Here is a 21269-nt window from a genome sequence, read left to right as displayed (position 1 = left end):
CAATGGCTGTTTACGACCCCCGTCCCTTAGAAACAGCTGTTGCCATGTAGTCAGGGAAAGTCCAAATAAAAGAGGAGGCGTACAATCGTTCGTCAGAGCGTGGTGAGACTGTGCAAGAGTACAGTCCAGACATCTCTCCTCAATTGAGCCAAATTTAATTCTGTCTCTGTTTAATTCCTTGCTTCTTGTCTTGCTTAATAGATGTCATCAGTGTTTGAACCTAACAAGTGCAGTTCCCCTTCAAAGATGTAGATAACTGGTTTCACTATGTAAAGCGCTTTGAGTCTCGCTACATGAATATAATTCCATTATTTCACTTATTATTAGATATAAGCATGTGTATAAAATATAAACATCAAATTTGGAGAGAAAAATGGCAATTAGGTTTTTTTTCTCAAAATTGTGCAGCCCTTGTGTTTTCCGAAGAGTCAGACGGCTTGAAGATGATCTGTAAAACGAAATCCATGCAAAATGTTGACCAAAGCAGCACTATTAAATGTTATGTAGACCTCAAGGAAGTGTTTCAAATGTGTAATTTAAAAAAAATAATTTTACTTGTTTAAATTTAATTTAAAAAAAAAAAAAAATAGGTAAGACATGTTATCGGTTTTGAGAAGCAACAAGTTTTCTTTATAAAAAAAAACAATCACTGAGCCCCTGACCAGTGTCACTTTGTCATCTATTCAGCCTGACGGCGTATTTGTAACAGTAAACATTCTTTTTTTAAAAAAAAAAATACATTTGAGAATATTGTTACGCAAATGTGTGCTCACCTTTCTTGGATCATTGTTTTCAGATATTCAGGAAATGTTGCATCACTTTGCGTTCTGCCATACAGAAAAAACACATTACTAGAAAACATCTTGACAGTAAAGTGGGAGGAGAAATTTAAAGAGCCTCATGTCACCTGTCTTTCTTCCATTTGCGACAAAGGCACCCCAACACCACAAACACCACAAACACCATGGACACCGCTGGCAGGAAAGAGAACACCACACACTTTAGATGTCGCCATTCACAGTGGGAATTCCAAAGCTTCGTTTTCTTTTCAAACTATTCCATTATAATTGATATTATGCGTTGGAGTTAAGCCATCATGAATTTTAACACGGCAAAACCAATAATACCATATTTGCTCATAGTAGACAGGAGTTTACAAACCCCGTTTCCATATGAGTTGGGAAATGGTGTTAGATGTAAATATAAACGGAATACAATGATTTGCAAATCCTTTTCAAGCCATATTCAATTGAATGCACTACAAAGACAACATATTTGATGTTCTAACTCATAAACTTTATTTTTTTTTTGCAAATAATAATTAACTTAGAACTTCATGGCTTCAACACGTGCCAAAGTAGTTGGGAAAGGGCATGTTCACCACTGTGTTACATCACCTTTTCTTTTAGCAACACTCAATAAACGATTGGGAACTGAGGAAAATAATTGTTGAAGCTTTGAAAGTGGAATTCTTTCCCATTCTTGTTTTATGTAGAGCTTCAGTCGTCCAACAGTCCGGGGGTCTCCGCTGTGGTATTTTACGCTTCATAATGCGCCACACATTTTCCATGGGAGACAGGTCTGGACTGCAGGCGGGCCAGGAAAGTACCCGCACTCTTTTTTTTACGAAGCCACGCTGTTGTAACACGTGCTGAATGTGGCTTGGCATTGTCTTGCTGAAATAAGCAGGGGCGTCCATGAAAAAGACGGCGCTTAGATGGCAGCATATGTTGTTCCAAAACCTGTATGTACCTTTCAGCATTAAAGGCCTACTGAAAGCCACTACTACCGACCACGCAGTCTGATAGTTTATATATCAATGATGAAATCTTAACATTGCAACACATGCCAATACGGCCGGGTTAACTTATAAAGTGACATTTTAAACTTCCCGGGAAATATCCGGCTGAAACGTCGCGGTATGACGACGTATGCGCGTTACGAAGTCAGAGTAACGGAAGTTATGGTACCCGTAGAATCCTATACAAAAAGCTCTGTTTTCATTTCATAATTCCACAGTATTCTGGACATCTTTTGCAATTTGTTTAATGAACAATGAAGGCTGCAAAGAAGACAGTTGTAGGTGGGATCGGTGTATTAGCAGCGGACTACAGCAACACAACCAGGAGGACTTTGTTGGAGCGCTAGCCGCCGACCTCACCTTGACTTCCTACGTCTCCGGGCCGCCAAACGCACCGGGTGAAGTCCTTCGTCCTTCTGCCGATCGCTGGAACGCAGGTGAGCACGGGTGTTGATGAGTAGATGAGGGCTTGCTGGCGTAGGTGGAGAGCTAATGTTTTTAGCATAGCTCTGTGAGGTCCCGTTGCTAAGTTAGCTTCAATGGCGTCGTTAGCACAGCATTGTTAACCTTCACCAGCCTGGAAAGCATTAACCGTGTATTTACATGTCCACGGTTTAATAGTATTGTTGATTTTCTATCTATACTTCCAGTCAGGGGTTTATTTTTTTGTTTCTATATGCAGTTAAAGCACGATGCTATCACGTTAGCTCGTAGCTAAAGCATTTCGCCGATGTATTGTCGTGGAGATAAAAGGCACTGAACGTCCATTTCGCGTTCTCGACTCTCATTTTCAAGAGGATATAGTATCCCAGGTGGTTTAAAATACAAATCCGTGATCCACAATAAAAAAAGGAGAGAGTGTGGAATCCAATGAGCCAGCTTGTACCTAAGTTACGGTCAGAGCGAAAAAAGATACGTCCATCACTGCCTCTCAAGTCCTTCACTGTAACGTTCCTCATCTACGAATCTTTCATCCTCGCTCAAATTAATGGGGTAATCATCACTTTCTCGGTCCGAATCTCTCTCACTCCATTGTAAACAACGGGGAATTGTGAGGAATACTAGCTCCTGTGACGTCACACTACTTCCGCTACAGGCAAGGCTTTTTTTTTTTATCAGCGAGCAAAAGTTGCAAACTTTATCGTCGATTTTCTCTACTAAATCCTTTCAGCAAAAATATGGCAATATCGCGAAATGATCAAGTATGACACACAGAATGGATCTGCTATTCCCGTTTAAAAATTTAAAAAAATCATTTCAGTAGGCCTTTAATGGTGCCTTCACAGATGTGTAAGTTACCCATGTCTTGGGCACTAATGCACCCCCATACCATCACACATGCTGGCTTTTGAACTTTGCGTCGATAACAGTCTGGATGGTTCGCTTCCCCTTTGGTCCGGATGACACGGTGTCGAAAATTTCCAAAAACAATTTGAAATGTGGACTCGTCAGACCACAGAACACTTTTCCACTTTGCATGAGTCCATCTTAGATGATCTCGGGCCCGGAGAAGCCGGCGGCGTTTCTGGGTGTTGTTGATAAATGGCTTTCGCTTTGCATAGTAGAGCTTTAACTTGCACTTACAGATGTAGCGACCAACTGTAGTTACTGACAGTGGTTTTCTGAAGTGTTCCTGAGCCCATGTGGTGATATCCTTTAGAGATTGATGTGGGTTTTTGATACAGTGCCGTCTGAGGGATGGAAGGTCACGGTCATTCAATGTTGGTTTCCGGCCATGCCGCTTACGTGCAGTGATTTCTCCAGATTCTCTGAACCTTTTGATGATATTACGGAGCGTAGATGTTGAAATCCCTACATTTCTTGCAATTGCACTTTGAGAAACGTTGTTCTTAAACTGTTTGACTATTTGCTCACGCAGTTGTGGACAAAGTGGTGTACCTCGCCCCATCCTTTCTTGTGAAAGACTGAGCATTTTTTGGGAAGCTGTTTTTATACCCAATCATGGCACCCACCTGTTCCCAATTAGCCTGCACACCTGTGGGATGTTCCAAATAAGTGTTTGATGAGCATTCCTCAACTTTATCAGTATTTATTGCCACCTTTCCCAACTTCTTTGTCACGTGTTGCTGCCATCAAATCCTAAAGTTAATGATTATTTACCAGTTTGAACATCAAATATGTTGTCTTTGTAGCATATTCAACTGAATATGGCTTGAAAAGGATTTGCAAATCATTGTATTCTGTTTATATTTACATCTAACACAATTTCCCAACTCATATTGAAACGGGGTTTGTATAATATTGTTTGATATATTTAATGTATAATATTTATGGTTTCATGTTATACCATTGTTCACTAATTTCACTGCCTGTTTCAAAGTGGGTGTATATTATCCAGTACAGGATATCGTGTCCTTGAGGAAGGAGGTTTATCCTTCGTGACATAAAAAAACAGACAACTTCAGAAGCGACTGATGGAGAACCTCTCATCTCAAAAATGGAACAAACAAGTTTTCATCAAAATGATAGATTTTGCTGACATTTGGCGCTCATAAAGACTATGCAGGCCGAATTAGACCAAATTACTTTTTTTTTCTTTTAATATAGCTGATTTTTTTATCAGCTGACTGTTTGGATTACAAGTCAAATGAGATCTTTATACAAACGCACACAGGCCCAAACGTCACTTGCATGCTTGCTGTCAAAAATAACAGGTTTACTCATGTGATTAATCCCAAAAAAATGATCGTATTAATCATGTATACACGCAGAATAATCAGGCATTTTTATTTGGACTGGGCATGCTCCTTATCTTAATCGTGAAAGGTTCGTACTACGGTTAGTGATCAGGTGAATGCATACAACAGTGCGAAGATGAGTTAGTGACTCCAACTTGTTTGCTGGCTGGCAACTTTCACCAAAAATACTCCCAGTTGGGATTTAAGATAAAACGGTTTCTACGTATTCAGCAAGTGAATAACGTGCATTCAAGTAAGACATTTAAAAAATGGTACTGTATGACGTTCTGACAATAAAATTGCATTTGTGTCTAAATATTGGGCTCTTTTAGAGTAAGTTAAGAAAGCGAGCAATAGCTATTATCAATTATGATGAATTCAAATTCAAAAGTGGGATTATTCTGATTAAAATAAAACTCATGACAGCATAAATGTATATACAGTATATACATTTACGGTACATGTACCGTAAATGTATAATGTATTTATATTATTCACATGTGAATAATGCTGTATAATAGACTATTTATGTTATTCACATGTGAATAATGCTGTATAATAGACTTTATTTATGTTATTCACATGTGAATAATGCTGTATAATAGACTGTATTTATATTATTCACATGTGAATAATGCTGTATAATAGACTGTATTTATATTATTCACATGTGAATAATGCTGTATAATAGACTATTTATATTATTCACATGTGAATAATGCTGTATAATAGACTGTATTTATATTATTCACATGTGAATAATGCTGTATAATAGACTATTTATATTATTCACATGTGAATAATGCTGTATAATAGACTATTTATATTATTCACATGTGAATAATGCTGTATAATAGACTTTATTTATGTTATTCACATGTGAATAATGCTGTATAATAGACTATTTTATATTATTCACATGTGAATAATGCTGTATAATAGACTGCATTTATATTATTCACATGTGAATAATGCTGTATAATAGACTGTATTTATATTATTCACATGTGAATAATGCTGTATAATAGACTGTATTTATATTATTCACATGTGAATAATGCTGTATAATACTTTATTTATGTTATCCACATGTGAATAATGCTGTATAATAGACTTTTTTATGTTATTCACATGTGAATAATGCTGTATAATAGACTGTATTTATGTTATTCACATGTGAATAATGCTGTATAATATACTGTATTTATATTATTCACATGTGAATAATGCTGTATAATAGGCTGTATTTATATTATTCACATGTGAATAATGCTGTATAATAGACTATTTATATTATTCACATGTGAATAATGCTGTATAATAGACTGTATTTATATTATTCACATGTGAATAATGCTGTATAATAGACTTTATTTATGTTATTCACATGTGAATAATGCTGTATAATAGACTATTTTATATTATTCACATGTGAATAATGCTGTATAATAGACTGCATTTATATTATTCACATGTGAATAATGCTGTATAATAGACTGTATTTATATTATTCACATGTGAATAATGCTGTATAATAGACTGTATTTATATTATTCACATGTGAATAATGCTGTATAATACTTTATTTATGTTATCCACATGTGAATAATGCTGTATAATAGACTTTTTTATGTTATTCACATGTGAATAATGCTGTATAATAGACTGTATTTATGTTATTCACATGTGAATAATGCTGTATAATATACTGTATTTATATTATTCACATGTGAATAATGCTGTATAATAGGCTGTATTTATATTATTCACATGTGAATAATGCTGTATAATAGACTTTTTTTATGTTATTCACATGTGAATAATGCTGTATAATAGACTGTATTTATATTATTCACATGTGAATAATGCTGTATAATAGACTTTATTTATATTATTCACATGTGAATAACAAAGTATTATACAGCATTATTCACATGTGAATAATGTAAATACAGTCTATTATACAGCATTATTCACATGTGAATAATGCTGTATAATATACTGTATTTACATTATTCACATGTGAATAATGCTGTATAATAGACTATTTATGTTATTCACAAGTGAATAATGCTGTATAATACTTTATGTTATTCACATGTGAATAATGCTGTATAATAGACTGTATTTATGTTATTCACATGTGAATAATGCTGTATAATAGACTTTTTTATGTTATTCACATGTGAATAATGCTGTATAATAGACTGTATTTATATTATTCACATGTGAATAATGCTGTATAATAGACTTTATTTATATTATTCACATGTGAATAATGCTGTATAATAGACTTTATTTATATTATTCACATATGAATAATGCTGTATAATAGACTGTATTTATATTATTCACATGTGAATAATGCTGTATAATAGACTGTATTTATGTTATTCACATGTGAATAATGCTGTATAATATACTGTATTTATATTATTCACATGTGAATAATGCTGTATAATAGACTGTATTTATATTATTCACATGTGAATAATGCTGTATAATAGACTTTTTTTTATGTTATTCACATGTGAATAATGCTGTATAATAGACTATTTATATTATTCACATGTGAATAATGCTGTATAATAGACTTTATTTATATTATTCACATGTGAATAACAAAGTATTATACAGCATTATTCACATGTGAATAACATAAATAGTCTATTATACAGCATTATTCACATGTGAATAATGCTGTATAATATACTGTATTTACATTATTCACATGTGAATAATGCTGTATAATAGACTATTTATGTTATTCACATGTGAATAATGCTGTATAATACTTTATGTTATTCACATGTGAATAATGCTGTATAATAGACTGTATTTATGTTATTCACATGTGAATAATGCTGTATAATAGACTTTTTTATGTTATTCACATGTGAATAATGCTGTATAATAGACTGTATTTATATTATTCACATGTGAATAATGCTGTATAATAGACTGTATTTATATTATTCACATGTGAATAATGCTGTATAATAGACTTTATTTATATTATTCGCATTATTCACATGTGAATAATGCTGTATAATAGACTTTATTTATATTATTCACATGTGAATAATGCTGTATAATACTTTATTATGTTATTCACATGTGAATAATGCTGTATAATAGACTGTATTTATATTATTCACATGTGAATAATGCTGTACAATAGACTTTATTTATGTTATTCACATGTGAATAATGCTGTATAATAGACTATTATATATTATTCACATGTGAATAATGCTGTATAATAGACTATTTATATTATTCACATGTAAAAAATACCTAAGTGTTTATTGTCTATTGTGAGCGAAATGTGGTGCTGAATTTCCCCCAGGGATCAATAAAGTACTTTCTATTCTATTCTATATAGCATTGTATATATAGTGAAACTGGCGTTCCCTTGTACGTCAATACTGTAATATTAATATTGTCCCCTTACTGATCTTATTGGACGTGATAGTGGTTCGGGTCCAACCTCAATTTTTTGTATAGCTTAAGAAAAAAACGATTCCCTTGCCATTTTGGGGATCACTTACTGCAATCTGGGTGCATCACGGATTTTAAAGCACCATTGAGATTTAGCACCCGTTTATGTTTTCATGCGAAAAATGATGTACGTTTTAGAGTGTATTGAGTGTTTTAAGAGCATAGGAAGTGTTTATAAGTGTGCAGCGGGCTTATAAACACTTTAAATGCACATGATATTAGAGAGAGATTTAGGGCCAACAAAAAAGGGGGGCTACCGGGGTTGTGTAAAAGTCATGAATCATTAAGGACTACAACCAAGATGGTGGACAGCTTTAAAAAAACTACACAATTAAAATGGCTGCCGGATATGATGTACAGTTCCTGTTTCAGGTTTAGGCCATGCCTACTTCCTGGGGTCATAAATCAAATCCACGGCTAGCCCCCCTTAATTAGAGGGTCCATGGAGGCCACGCCCACTTCCTGGGGGATCATAAACCCCCCTCACTTCCGGTCATAAAACCATCCCCACATCCCCGGTGGCCCCCCTTTTTTGGTGGGCCTAGATCTCTCTGATATTCATAAAAATCATAGAATAAATAACATCCTGTCAGAATAATTGTATATAAGTTATCACACAACTTGTTTGCTAGTTCAGGTTGCCCTGCATGAAGACAAAAGGTGTCTTTGATCTCATCCACTGTGCGCGATAGAATGCGCCGTGGAGGTGTCGGTTTCTCTGATCTATTGGACTGCCACAGGAAGGACCCGAAATCTACAAGCAGAGAGGAGGCAAACCTGACACCGCTCCAAGCACCTTTTTCTTTGAACTGTTTATGAGCCAGTGCAGCAGCTGTTTATGACCCCCTCCCCTTAGAAGCAGCTGCAGCTATGTAATCAGGAAATGCCAAAAAAAATGAGGATGTGTGGAGCTTGTTCTTTAGAGCGGTGGGGGGACACTGTACGAGGGTACAGGTCCACACACGCTCTCATGAGCTAAATTGAATCCTGTCTCTGTTTGATTCCTTGCTTCTTGTCTTGTTTAATAGATAGTTCGGTGTTTGAACCCGACACATCCCTTCTTCGTAGAAATGTGTGTGCCACGGGGCGGTGGTGGGGGAGGGACGTAAACTCTGCAATAATCAAGGAAAGGCTGTATTTTCAACATTTACCTTACCTCTAAAATCATTTATGCATAGTATTAGTACTGAATGAAAGAAGTACAAAAGAAATGCATCTAAAAATCCAAATTTTTGTATGAAAGATGTCTCAAAGGGCTTCGCAAACTCACAACATCCCCTGATCTAAGTCCACAGCCGGACAAGGAAAAACTCAAAAGACCCCAGCTGGGGGAAAAAGAAGAAACCTCACCAATGGCTGTGATGGCTGTAGAGCTGATCTTTGTGTTGTTCTCTGTTTGAGAAAAAAAAAAAAAGTATGATCATGTGATTGAATGATTACAATTTTGATCATGATTATAATCCAACAAACAATAGGATGGTGGTGTAACAATATCAATCAAATTTGAAAATCTGTTCCTTTTTCCCTTTTATTGCATACAATATTTTGAGCAAAATAAAGTCAGTTGTGCAAAATAAGTTACAAACTAAGCTACTATTGGCTCTGATTTAAATCATTTGGGTTTTGCCCATAAAGTGTCCAGAAACTTATTTCCTGAGTTGGTAAACAATTATAAGAATGACAAAAAAAAATAATTACATACAAGGGATAGAACAATGTATGAAAAAAAAAAAAAGTAAATTATTGGGATATATGGTATTTTGAGATGTCAAATTCCGTTCTTATCTGTATTGTGAAGTTCAAAGTTGAATGACAATGAAGGAAGTCTAAGTCTATCACCACGGATTAGCTCTTCAGTGGAGTGGTGACAGCTGATATTTGGAACTGAACGTGAACAAGACCAAAGACATGTTGATAACCTTCTTCAATAAGCAGAATTAACTGTGGCAAAAAACACCACAATCCACGGGAAGCCTGTTGAAGTAGTCCAGGGGCCGTACTTATCAAGCTTCTTAGAGTGCCATTTTACACTTAAGTCCTGAGAATTTGCGAAATTTAGTCCTACTCTCAAACTTAAGAATAAAAGCTTTTTATCAACGTTCTTAAGTCTAAGAATCACTCCTACTCTCCACGATATTTAAGAGACCTTCAGAGGTGTCTTAAGTGGTTAGGAGTTGCCAGCAGGGGATGGCACTGAGGCGAGAGAGACGTGTGCCAACGTTCAGGGAACGGAACAATGTTTTTTTTTTTTTGATGACGAGCAGCTGATCAAACTGTATCGTTTATACAGAGCGGATATTATTTTTGTCACAGATTTAATACTTTTCGATTCCTTGTTGATTTCTGCATGTGTCTGCAGTGGGCTAGTATATATAGAGCCACCCACACCAGTTTCAAATTAGTTGCCTAATTAATGAATTGGAAAGAAAATGTTATGACAGTAGCGTATGTGTGTGGCCGTGAGGTGAGTGACGTCAGTGAGTGTGTGGGCGATAGAAGAGAGGGAGCGGTAGCGTGAGTGCCGACGGGGACTAGTTTGTTTTGTATTATTTTGTAGTTTATTGTCAAAATATACACTCCCATTGTCCACTTAAATATTTCCAAGATATTTCTTTATTCTTAGACAACGGATTCCCTTCCGTGATTGGTCATTTCTATGGACACAGAAATGACGTCACCTAAAATTCCGTTTACGGCACATAGTAATGTCGTAATTCAGCTCTGAGTGTGACACTTAAGATTCAGTCCTACACTTGGCTGAAAGTATGAGTAAGACGCTTGATAACTAACTTTTAAGCGCAGCTTTCAGCGAATAATTTATTTACTCTTAAGTCAACTCTTAGCAGACTTCTTAGGAGTAATTCTAAGAAGCTTGATAAGTACGGCCCCAGGAGTACAAATACCTGGGTATCATCTTTGACAACCGGCTAAAGGAAATGCCCAAATAATGAGGATGCGTGGAGCTTGTTCCTCAGAGCGGTGAGGGGACACTGTACGAGGGTACAGGTCCACACGCGCTTTCCTCATGAGCTAAATTGAATCCTGTCTCTGTTTGATTCCTTGCTTCTTGTCTTGTTTAATAGATAGTTCAGTATTTGAACCTGACACATCCCTTCTTCGTAGAAATGTGTGTGCCACGGGGCGGTGGTGGGAGAGGGACGTAAACTCTGCAATAATCAAGGAAAGGCTGTATTTTCAACGTTTACCTTACCTCTAAAATCATTTATGCATAGTATTAGTACTGAATGAAAGAAGTACAAAAGAAATGCATCTAAAAATCCAAATTTGTGTATGAAAGATGTCTCAAAGGGCTTCGCAAACTCACAACATCCCCTGATCTAAGTCCACAGCCGGACAAGGAAAAACTCAAAAGACCCCAGCTGGGGGAAAAAGAAGAAACCTCACCAATGGCTGTGATGGCTGTAGAGCTGATCTTTGGGTTGTTCTCTGTTTGAGAAAAAAAAATAAAAAGTATGATCATGTGATTGAATGATTACAATTTTGATCATGATTATAATCCAACAAAAACATAGGATGGTGGTATAACAAAATCAATCAAACTTGAAAATCTGTTCCTTTTTCCCTTTTATTGCATACAATATTTTGAGCAAAATAAAGTCAGTTGTGCAAAATAAGTTACAAACTAAACTACTATTGGCTCTGATTTAAATCATTTGGGTTTTGCCCATAAAGTGTCCAGAGACTTATTTCCTGAGTTGGTAAACAATTACAAGAATGACAAAAAAAAAATTACATACAAGGGATAGAACAATGTATGAAAAAAAAAAGTAAATTATTGGGATATATGGTATTTTCAGATGTCAAATTCCGTTCTTATCTGTATTGTGAAGTTCAAAGTTGAATGACAATGAAGGAAGTCTAAGTCTATCACCACGGACTAGCTCTTCCGTGGAGTGGTGACAGCTGATATTTGGAACTGAACGTGAACAAGACCAAAGACATGTTGATAACCTTCTTCAATAAGCAGAATTAGCTGTGGCAAAAAACACCACAATCCACGGGAAGCCTGTTGAAGTAGTCCAGGGGCCGTACTTATCAAGCTTCTTAGAGTGCCATTTTACACTTAAGTCCTGAGAATTTGCGAAATTTAGTCCTACTCTCAAACTTAAGAATAAAAGCTTTTTATCAACGTTCTTAAGTCTAAGAATCACTCCTACTCTCCACGATATTTAAGAGACCTTCAGAGGTGTCTTAAGTGGTTAGGAGTTGCCAGCAGGGGATGGCACTGAGGCGAGAGAGACGTGCGCCAACGTTCAGGGAACGGAACAATGTTTGGTTTTTTTTGATGACGAGCAGCTGATCAAACGGTATCGTTTAGACAGAGCGGATATTATTTTTGTCACAGATTTAATACTTTTCGATTCCTTGTTGATTTCTGCATGTGTCTGCAGTGGGCTATATATAGAGCCACCCACACCAGTTTCAAATTAGTTGCCTAATTAATGAATTGGAAAGAAAATGTTATGACAGTAGCGTATGTGTGTGGCCGTGAGGTGACGTCAGTGAGTGTGTGGGCGATAGAAGAGAGGGAGCGGTAGCGTGAGTGCCGGCGGGGACTAGTTTGTTTTGTATTATTTTGTAGTTTATTGTCAAAATATACACTCCCATTGTCCACTTAAATATTTCCAAGATATTTCTTTATTCTTAGACAACGGATTCCCTTCCGTGATTGGTCATTTCTATGGACACAGAAATGACGTCACCTAAAATTCCGTTTACGGCACATAGTAATGTCGTAATTCAGCTCTGAGTGTGACACTTAAGATTCAGTCCTACACTTCGCTGAAAGTGTGAGTAAGACGCTTGATAACTAACTTTTAAGTGCAGCTTTCAGCGAAGAATTTATTTACTCTTAAGTCAACTCTTAGCAGACTTCTTAGGAGTAATTCTAAGAAGCTTGATAAGTACGGCCCCAGGAGTACAAATACCTGGGTATCATCTTTGACAACCGGCTAAAGGAAATGCCCAAATAATGAGGATGCGTGGAGCTTGTTCCTCAGAGCGGTGAGGGGACACTGTGCGAGGGTACAGGTCCACATGCGCTTTCCTCATGAGCTAAATTGAATCCTGTCTCTGTTTGATTCCTTGCTTCTTGTCTTGTTTAATAGATAGTTCGGTGTTTGAACCCGACACATCCCTTCTTCGTAGAAATGTGTGTGCCACGGGGCGGTGGTGGGGGAGGGACGTAAACTCTGCAATAATCAAGGAAAGGCTGTATTTTCAACGTTTACCTTACCTCTAAAATCATTTATGCATAGTATTAGTACTGAATGAAAGAAGTACAAAAGAAATGCATCTAAAAATCCAAATTTGTGTATGAAAGATGTCTCAAAGGGCTTCGCAAACTCACAACATCCCCTGATCTAAGTCCACAGCCGGACAAGGAAAAACTCAAAAGACCCCAGCTGGGGGAAAAAGAAGAAACCTCACCAATGGCTGTGATGGCTGTAGAGCTGATCTTTGGGTTGTTCTCTGTTTGAGAAAAAAAAATAAAAAGTATGATCATGTGATTGAATGATTACAATTTTGATCATGATTATAATCCAACAAAAACATAGGATGGTGGTATAACAAAATCAATCAAACTTGAAAATCTGTTCCTTTTTCCCTTTTATTGCATACAATATTTTGAGCAAAATAAAGTCAGTTGTGCAAAATAAGTTACAAACTAAACTACTATTGGCTCTGATTTAAATCATTTGGGTTTTGCCCATAAAGCCCTCCTGTGTCCAGAGACTTATTTCCTGAGTTGGTAAACAATTACAAGAATGACAAAAAAAAAAATTACATACAAGGGATAGAACAATGTATGAAAAAAAAAGTAAATTATTGGGATATATGGTATTTTCAGATGTCAAATTCCGTTCTTATCTGTATTGTGAAGTTCAAAGTTGAATGACAATGAAGGAAGTCTAAGTCTATCACCACGGACTAGCTCTTCAGTGGAGTGGTGTGGCAGCTGCTATTTGGAACTGAACGTGAACAAGACCAAAGACATGTTGATAACCTTCTCCAATGAGCAGAATTAGCTGTGGCAAAAAACACCACAATCCACGGGAAGCCTATTGAAGTAGTCCAGGAGTACAAATACCTGGGTACCATCTTTGACAACCGGCTAAAATTCTCCAACTCAGAGGACATTCTAAAGCAGACCTGGGCATTCTGCGGACCGCGGGCCGGATGCGGCCATGATGAGGCCAATTATAAATTACAAAATAAATTTTAAAAAGTATCTATGTCGAGTGTGCAATACAACGGTGCTGCTTTTGTTTTGAAAATCGTTATTTGTATTACTTCCGTGTGGACGTATGCGTGTGCGTGATTGTGAGTGAATGTGAACAGCTGCAATCACAAATGACAAAATAAAGTTGAAAAAACATCTGTCGTGCGCGCAATACAACTGTGCAGCTTTTATTTTGAAAAGTATTATTTATGGGCGTGTGTCCTTGTGTAACCTGCGAGTGAAGGTGCACATGCAGCGACAAGTGATGCACGGTTTACACCCGAGACGCTAAAAAGAGAAAAGTTGATGAGGAATGGCGTGTTTTCAACAAGACATGGACTGCCAAGCAACGTTCCCTCTAAGGTGTGCGCCTCCGCAATTGCACACTGCTCAAGCGTCCGCTGCGCGCAGCAAATATATGCCGCGCACCAAATCAAATCCCATCTGAATTCTAAACAAAATAAACATATTTATTCTATGTAATTTTGCAATGCAACTTCGAGTGACAGTGACAACAAGCGGCCCTAACGGTGTTCGTCAACACCGTTCAATTGAACACCGTTCAATTATTGTAACGTCTATCGAGATGCTTCGAGGACAGGAATGATATCGATCACTTTATTAAGCAAAACTGTTTATATTCGGACATAACCACACCAAAAACATGAGTAAAACAATTCTATCTCGAAAAACTATTAATTTTCTGCCGTACAAACCAGGCCAAAACCAACTTGTCATCTGTCACCAACACGCATACCACTAAACCACTGGTGCGTTTATGGCCACACAAAAAGTCGGACAACTCAAACACCACACAAAGTTACACTATGACTCCTCAGTCATACGTGTGCTTATTTTACTGTCATTTATTATTAATGTTAATGTATTTATATTAGTCATGGAATGCTGTTACACACATTATGTTGAATTATTACTATTATTATTATTATTATTATTATTTATCTTACGGTATACATCAAAAATAATATTGAGCAAAATTTAATTGAAATATTGTCGATGTGGCCCTCCAGCAGTGCTCGGGTTGCTCATGCGGCCCCCGGTAAAAATTAATTGCCCACCCCTGTTCTAAAGAAATGCACCATGGAGTTCATGTAGGCTTAATGATGCACTTACATTATTATATCAACTATCAAGAGACAGAAACTCTTCATTTAACATAATGTCCTTTTTTGCTGCTTCAACACAGCTCAATCAACACAGAAAAAGGTCAAGTGAAATAACAGACAGGCAGGGCTTTGCTGTCCGTAACACACACACACACACCGCAAAATGAGCTAACCTTACGCTAAAAGCGAATTAGCCTTCACCTCAAGCCAGGACTGCGAGCGAGCTGAACTGCCTTTTATATTTCTAGAACAGGTGTCACCAACGTGGTGCCCGCGGGCACCAGGTAGCCCGTAAGGACCAGATGAGTAGCCCGCAGGCCTGTTCTAAAAATAGCTCAAATAGCAGCACTTACCAGTGAGCTGCCTCTATTTTTTAAATTGTATTTATTTACTAGCAAGCTGGTCTCGCTTTGCCTGACATTTTTAAATCTAAGAGAGACAAAACTCAAATAGAATTTGAAAATCCAAGAAAATATTTTAAAGACTTGGTCTTCACTTGTTTAAATACATTCATAATTTTTTTTACTTTGCTTCTTATAACTTTTAGAAAGACAATTTTAGAGAAAAAATACAACCTTAAAAATGATTTTAGGATTTTTAAACACATATACCTTTTTACCTTTTAAATTCCTTCCTCTTCTTTCCTGACAATTTAAATCAATGTTCAAGTAAAAAAAAATTTATTGTAAAGAATAATAAATCAATTTTAATTTAATTCTTCATTTTAGCTTCTGTTTTTTCGACGAAGAATATTTGTGAAATATTTCTTCAAACTTATTATGATTAAAATTCAAAAAAAAAATTCTGGCAAATCTAGAAAATCTGTAGAATCAAATTTAAATCTTATTTCAAAGTCTTTTGAATTTATTTTAAAATTTTTGTTCTGAAAAATCTAGAATAAATAATGATTTGTCTTTGTTAGAAATATAGCTTGGTCCAATTTGTTATATATTCTAACAAAGTGTAGATTGGATTTTAACCTATTTAAAGCATGTCATCAAAATTCTAAAATTAATCTTAATCAGGAAAAATTACTAATGATGTTCCATAAATTCTTTTTTTAATTTTTTCAAAAAGATTCAAATTAGCTAGTTTTTCTCTTCTTTTTTTCGGTAGAATTTTGAATTTTAAAGAGTCGAAATTGAAGATAAACTATGTTTCAAAATCTAATTGTCATTTTTTTCATGTTTTCTCCTCTTTTAAACCGTTCAATTAAGTGTAAATATCATTAATTATTAATAATAACATAGAGTTAAAGGTAAATTGAGCAAATTGGCTATTTCCGGCAACTTATTTAAGTGTGTATCAAACTGGTAGCCCTTCGCATTAATCAGTACCCAAGAAGTAGCTCTTGGTTTCAAAAAGGTTGGTGACCCCTGTTCTAGAAGGTCAACGGGCTCATAGTGATGTCACTAGTAGTTGACTGGGAGGTGTTTATTATCATTTGGGGAGGGTCCGGAGCCTGATGATTACCTGCTAAACGATAAGCACTGACTACATGCGCTCTGAATACGCACTGCTGATTGGCTGCTACCGCTCTGTTTGTAACCAATCAGATGGTTGTGTGGGTGGGACAATGCCGGGTGCTGTGTAGAGGACTGACAGAGACAGAGGCGGAAGGAAGCGGAGGCGGCTACTTAATATGTTCGTGTGGAAACTCGTTCGGTACACCTCCGAACCGAACCGAACCCCCCGTACCCGAAATGGTTCAATACAAATATTCAATACAAATAGTCTCTCTATTTTTGATGAAATAACATTAGAGGAATTATTACAGCGTGTAAGTGGGATAAAACAAACAACATGTTTACTTGACCCACTTCCTGGGAAACTTATCAAGGAACTGTTTGTATTATTAGGTCCATCAGTGTTAAATATTATAAACTTATCACTTTCCTCCGGCACTGTTCCCCTAGCATTCAAAAAAGCGGTTATTCATCCTCTGCTCAAAAGACCTAACCTCGATCCTGACCTCATGGTAAACTACCGACCGGTCTCCCACCTTCCGTTTATTTCCAAAATTCTCGAAAAAACTGTTGCACAGCAGCTAAATGAACACTTAGTGACTAACAATCTCTGTGAACCTTTTCAATCCGGTTTCAGGGCAAATCACTCTACGGAGACAGCCCTCGCAAAAATGACTAATGATCTATTGCTAACGATGGATTCTGATGCGTCATCTATGTTGCTGCTTCTTGATCTTAGCGCCGCTTTCGATACCGTCGATCATAATATTTTATTAGAGCGTATCAAAACACGTATTGGTATGTCAGACTTAGCCTTGTCTTGGTTTAACTCTTATCTTACTGACAGGATGCAGTGCGTCTCCCATAACAATGTGACCTCGGACTATGTCAAGGTAACGTGCGGAGTTCCCAGGGTTCGGTTCTTGGCCCTGCACTCTTTAGTATTTACATGCTGCCGCTGGGTGACATCATACGCAAGTACGGTGTTAGCTTTCACTGTTATGCTGATGACACTCAACTCTACATGCCCCTAAAGCTGACCAACACGCCGGACTGTAGTCAGCTGGAGGCGTGTCTTAATGAAATTAAACAATGGATGTCCGCTAACTTTTTGCAACTCAACGCTAAGAAAACGGAAATGCTGATTATCGGTCCTGCTAGACACCAACATCTATTTAATAATACCACCTTAACATTTGACAACCAAACAATTAAACAAGGAGACTCGGTAAAGAATCTGGGTATTATCTTCGACCCAACTCTCTCGTTTGAGTCACACATTAAGAGTGTTACTAAAACGGCCTTCTTTCATCTCCGTAATATCGCTAAAATTCGTTCCATCTTGTCCACTAGCGACGCTGAGATCATTATTCATGCGTTCGTTACGTCTCGTCTCGATTACTGTAACGTATTATTTTCGGGCCTCCCTATGTCTAGCATTAAAAGATTACAGTTGGTACAAAATGCGGCTGCAAGGCTTTTGACAAAAACAAGAAAGTTTGATCATATTACGCCTATACTGGCTCACTTGCACTGGCTTCCTGTGCACTTAAGATGCGACTTTAAGGTTTTACTACTTACGTATAAAATATTACACGGTTTAGCTCCAGCCTATCTCGCCGATTGTATTGTACCATATGTCCCGACAAGAAATCTGCGTTCAAAGAACTCCGGCTTATTAGTGATTCCCAGAGCCAAAAAAAAGTCTGCGGGCTATAGAGCGTTTTCTATTCGGGCTCCAGTACTCTGGAATGCCCTCCCGGTAACAGTTAGAGATGCTACCTCAGTAGAAGCATTTAAGTCCCATCTTAAAACTCATTTGTATAATCTAGCCTTTAAATAGACCCCCCCTTTTTTTAGACCAGTTGATCTGCCGTTTCTTTTCTTCTCTCCTCTTCTCCCCTGTCCCTTGCGAGGGGGAGTTGCATAGGTCCGGTGGCCATGGATGAAGTGCTGGCTGTCCAGAGCCGGGACCCCGGGTGGACCACTAGCCTGTGCATCGGTTGGGGACATCTCTGCGCTGCTGACCCGTCTCCGCTCGGGATGGTTTCCTGTTGGCCCCGCTGTGGACTGGACTCCCGCTGATGTGTTGGATCCACTGTGGACTGGACTTTCACAATATTATGTCAGACCCACTCGACATCCGTTGCTTTCGGTCTCCCCTAGAGGGGGGGGGTTACCCACATATGCGGTCCTCTCCAAGGTTTCTCATAGTCATTCACCGACGTCCCACTGGGGTGAGTTTTTCCTTGCCCGTATGTGGGCTCTGTACCGAGGATGTCGTTGTGGCTTGTACAGCCCTTTGAGACACTTGTGATTTAGGGCTATATAAATAAACATTGATTGATTGATTGATTGATTGAAATACACGTACCGTTACACCCCTAATATTTAGGGAAAGTAAATTAAAAATGACTTTTATCTTTAATTATGATGATGATTTCTGGTTATGTTAGGCCAGGAGAGAAGGCCTTGCTGGCCCTGACGGCACACCACTGACTTTTATTTAACTATAATTTTGTGTTTAACTTGAAATTGTCTCTAATTTACTGCTCTGTGTGCCTTTAATTGCCCTCTGGGGACAAATAGTTTTTTTTTTTATTGAATTGAATAGAAATACATACCTTTACCAACAGCTGTGTAGTTCCAACAGCGGTTGCCATCCTGATGAAATAGGAAAAGAAAAAGTCAAAACGTGATTTCCTGCAGTACACATTTAACTTGTAAAAATAAATGTGTATACTTAGGGATGGCTAATAAAACGATATTGCTATAATGCAAAATAACTTTCCTTCGATAGTAATAGATCCTTTTGATGGTATCAACTTATCCACGTTCTAAAAGAGGAGCCTACAGCAACTTACACTCAGCACAACGATAATATGTAGCCAAGTTGAAAAACAGGTGTCACTCTGTCATGAGACCTGGCATCCCTTTCCAATGTGCTTTGCTCAACATGTATCATCTGTCAATACAGCGGTATATTACATGCACAGTATCCTATTTAAATTCAGAGCACACTTACATGAGGAGAATGTTGTTTTAATCGCCCATGCATGACACAAATGATGTAATGAAACTAACATTCATAAGCAAATAATTTCATGTTTTGTTGTTTGAAAAGTTTTTAAAACGAAATAATGTTGCACATTGTATAATGCAAATTGTCATTTGCGTCTCCGGAACGGCGTGTATATGTACTACAAAACCCAAAAGCAGTGAAGTTGTCATGTTGTGTAAATGGTCAATAAAAAGAGAATACAATGATTCCTCAACTGATAAAGTTGAGGAATGCTCATCAAACACTTATTTGGAACATCCCACAGGTGTGCAGGCTAATTGGGAACAGGTGGGTGCCATGATTGGGTATAAAAACAGCTTCCCAAAAAATGCACAGTCTTTCACAAGAAAGGATGGGGCGAGGTACACCACTTTGTCCACAACTGCGTGAGCAAATAGTCGAACAGTTTAAGAACAACGTTTCTCAAAGTGCAATTGCAAGAAATTTAGTGATTTTAACATCTACGGTCCGTAATATCATCAAAAGGTTCAGAGAATCTGGAGAAATCACTGCATGCAAGCGGCATGGCCGGAAACCAACATTGAATGACCGTGACCTTCCATCCCTCAGACGGCACTGTATCAAAAACCGACATCAATCTCTAAAGGATATCACCACATGGGCTCAGGAACACTTCAGAAAACCACTGTCACTAACTACAGTTGGTCGCTACATCTGTAAGTGCAAGTTAAAGGCCTACTGAAAGCCACTACTAGCGACCACGCAGTCTGATAGTTTATATATCAATGATGAAATCTTAACATTATAACACATGCCAATACGGCCGGGTTAACTTATAAAGTGACATTTTAAATTTGCCGCTAAACTTCCGGTTCGAAACGCCTCTGAGGATGACGTATGCGCGTGACGTAGACCGGCGAACACGGGTATGCCTTCCACATTGAAGCCAATACGAAAAAGCTCTGTTTTCATTTCATAATTCCACAGTATTCTGGACATCTGTGTTCGTGAATCTGTTTCAATCATGTTCATTGCATTATGGAGAAGGAAGCCGAGCAAGCAAAGAAGAAAGTTGTCGGTGCGAAATGGACGTATTTTTCGAACGTAGTCAGCAACAACAGTACACAGCCGGCGCTTCTTTGTTTACATTCCCGAAAGATGCAGTCAAGATGGAAGAACTCGGATAACAGAGACTCTAACCAGGAGGACTTTTGCCTTCGATACACAGACGCCTGTAGAGAACTGGGACAACACAGACTCTTACCAGGATTACTTTGATTTGGATGACAAAGACGCAGACGTGCTACTGTGAGTATGCAGCTTTGGCTTTTTTTTGCGTATGTACGTAACTTTTTTAAAATATATAAGCTTTATGAACCTTGGGTTAGGTGAACGGTCTTTTGGGCTGA

At 37.4% G+C, this 21269-nt stretch overlaps 1 protein-coding gene across 1 annotated transcript in view; it reads right to left on the bottom strand.

Moving 5' to 3' along the window:
• Positions 1–21269, bottom strand: part of LOC133651768 (uncharacterized) — a 31436-nt gene that overhangs the window by 1405 nt on the left and 8762 nt on the right. The window contains exons 5-10 of the mRNA XM_062049879.1: positions 19463–19502; positions 13453–13494; positions 11407–11448; positions 9352–9393; positions 908–974; positions 774–827 (exon numbers count right to left, since the gene is read on the bottom strand). Of these exons, the coding sequence (XP_061905863.1) occupies positions 774–827; positions 908–974; positions 9352–9393; positions 11407–11448; positions 13453–13494; positions 19463–19502 (287 nt within the window). The remainder of the gene's footprint in view (positions 1–773; positions 828–907; positions 975–9351; positions 9394–11406; positions 11449–13452; positions 13495–19462; positions 19503–21269) is intronic.

The sequence above is a fragment of the Entelurus aequoreus genome, linkage group LG06 (assembly GCF_033978785.1).
Source record: "Entelurus aequoreus isolate RoL-2023_Sb linkage group LG06, RoL_Eaeq_v1.1, whole genome shotgun sequence".
Classification (NCBI taxonomy): domain Eukaryota; kingdom Metazoa; phylum Chordata; class Actinopteri; order Syngnathiformes; family Syngnathidae; genus Entelurus; species Entelurus aequoreus.
The sequence above is the reverse complement of the archived record's forward strand: the minus strand, read 5'-3'. Positions and strand labels throughout refer to the sequence as shown.